Here is a 2,544-nt window from a genome sequence, read left to right as displayed (position 1 = left end):
CTTCCCCGTCCTCCCCTCCTCCCCTCCCCCTCCCCTTCCCCCTCCTCCTCCTCTGTTAAGGGCTTTCCTGCTGGCAAGTTCAAGTCAATTCTTCATAACAGTGGCTGCTGCCTTGGACAGTAGAAGGCCTCTACCCTCTGGGTTGCCAGATGTGGCTTCTTTTTTTTTTTTTTGAGCGCGGGCTTTAAAAAAAAAAACCAAAAACCTTTCACTTCGGGATAGTTTTAGATTTACAGGGACGTTGTAAAGGTAGCACACAGAGTTCCATATACCACCTCATCCTGTTTTCCCCGTTGTTAACGTCTTACATGACCACGGGATAGTTATCCAAACTAAGAAACCAATGTTGGTACATTACCATTCTCTGAACTCCTGACTTTATCTGGATTTCATCAGTTTTTCTGCTTATGTTCCTTTTCTGTCCCAGGGTCCCATCCAGGACCCACATGGCGTTCAGTTGTCATTTACCCCGCTCTGCTCTGTGACAGTTCCTCAGTTTTGTTTTTCATGATCTTGACCGCGTTGAGGAGTAGTGGGCAGGTGTTTTATAGCATGTTCCCCCGTCTGGGATTGTTGGGTGTTTTTCTCACGATTAGCCTGGGGTTATGGGCTCGGGGTAAGAATCCCACAGAGGTGAGCACCCTTCTCATCACGTCATACCTGGAGTACATGATGCCCGAGCGACGGCATTGGGGGTGTGCTCACTTGACCGCACGGTTAAGGTGGTGTCTGCTGTTTCTCCACTGCCTTCCCTTTGCTTCTCTGCTCCTGGGAAGCGTGTCTCTGGTCCAGCCCACCCTCAAGTGTGTGTGGGAATTAAGCCCTGCCCTCTGTGCACGGTCTTGTGAAGCCTTGCAGGTCCTTGTCTCTCAGACGCAAGGCCCCCCAGTCCTCTCCTCCATTTTGCATGGGAAGACTGGGGAGATGGAGATTCCCACTGAGTCTGCCTTGGAGGAGGAGAGACAGGGTGCCCTGGCCCGGAGAGCATCTGATCCTTATCACTTATCACCGTGAATAGTTTGACCTTTATGCTCTTGTAAAGCAGCAGGTCGGCCTTACAGTGCCTTCTAAAGGTGAGGAAACCAAGAGGGGAAGGGGCTTGTCCAAGGCCAACCCCGCTGTGGTCTCCCCAGCTCGGCCATGGGGGCAAGTGGCCCTGTCACCTGGTGAGGGGCTGTCTGACGCTTCAAGGAACCAGCTGTCCCGTCCTCCCGACTCACTGGCCCTGCTTCTCTGCCCGCAGGGGGCCGGCCGTGGTGAGCAATGGGGATGCCGTGGACACAGCTTTCTCTGGGGTCCGGCGCTCCAGCTGGAGACGGAAGAGCTCCCGTCGCAGTAAGTCTCCCGCATCCCCCCCCCCGCCCCAGGTCTCAGCCCCAGGAGGTTGGTGTCAGGATAGCCTCCTCTCCTCTAGGCTGAGAGAGCTGATGTGGGCTCATGCGAGCCTAGGGGTTGTCCTTGCTGCATGGCTGCTGTGGGCTTGGTGGCAGCTCTGAGGTGGACCGGCCCCTGCCCACCCTTGAGAGTTGCCCCCTTTGCCACCTGATGTGAGTCGTGATCCAGGAGTAGATCACACATTCAGCTGCTCATCTGTCCCCCGGATACTTCCAAAGCTCCTACAGCGGGTCAGGGTGATCTGGGTGGTGGGTGTACACTGGTGACCAAGACGAGGTTCCTCTGGCAGCAGAACCAGACACATAGGCAGGTGATTACCATGCAGAGAGCAGGTGCTGGGATGGGGGGGGTGGGAGTTGGGAGAGCCCACGAGTCCCGAGGCAGAGAGTGAAGGAGCAGGGGTCGGGGCAAGAGTGTCTAGGCTGAGAGGGCAGCCTGTGCCGGAGCCCAAGGGCGAGGGAACGCCTGGCACCTCGGAAGCAGTGAGCCTCGGTGTGGTGGAGGGGAGGGTCTAAGGGGTGAGCAGGGCCAGGTGAGGCTGCCGTCTCCCCAGTTCCTCCCAGAGTGTGTGTGGGGTGCCCTAGGAGGCCGTGCTTTCCCCAAAGTGACAGTGAGCCATAAGAGGCCAAGAGGAAGCCATGAGACCGCATCTGCATTTCGGTCCCATCAGCGATGCTCTGAGACAAGGTGGTGGGCTGGAGGCTGTCCAGGGGAGGGAGGCTGATGGCTGGAGCCAGGGACCTGGAGAGAGGTGGGCAGGTCTGGGCCACGTGGGAGGCAGAATCTGTGTCGGTGGGGAGGGGCGGTGAAGCTCCTACAGGGCTCTGGGGGCCCTGGGACCGCAGGGAGCAACGAACGCAGTTAGGAACGGGGACTTCAGAGTCCATCTGGTCCTCTGTCTTCCTGGAAGGCCTGTGGGGTGAGGACAGGCTACCATCAGGGGTGGGGACTGGTTTCCCAAACCCTCGCTCTGCTGGGGCCACATGCCCCTAGAGAGGGCAGAGACTGGGCACACAGTTAAGGGGGGGAGACCTCTTTAATTATTCCAGCTCAGGAGCTGCTAACATGGGCAGGATGTGCTCTCTGCCCTGCTCATAGCACACCCAGCAAAATGTTAGGGGAGTGATGTGCTCATTTGCAGAATTTTTT

At 57.4% G+C, this 2,544-nt stretch overlaps 1 protein-coding gene across 1 annotated transcript in view; it reads left to right on the top strand.

The window, feature by feature from the left end:
* The window catches only part of ARHGEF10L (Rho guanine nucleotide exchange factor 10 like), a 63,862-nt gene that overhangs the window by 22,392 nt on the left and 38,926 nt on the right, over positions 1-2,544 (top strand). Inside the window, exon 4 of the mRNA XM_055082354.1 lies at positions 1,244-1,383. Coding sequence (XP_054938329.1) covers positions 1,244-1,383 — 140 coding nt within the window. The remainder of the gene's footprint in view (positions 1-1,243; positions 1,384-2,544) is intronic.

Source organism: Physeter macrocephalus, chromosome 3 (genome assembly GCF_002837175.3).
Source record: "Physeter macrocephalus isolate SW-GA chromosome 3, ASM283717v5, whole genome shotgun sequence".
NCBI lineage: Eukaryota > Metazoa > Chordata > Mammalia > Artiodactyla > Physeteridae > Physeter > Physeter macrocephalus.
Note: the sequence above shows the minus strand (reverse complement) of the source record. Positions and strands in the feature narration are given on the sequence as shown.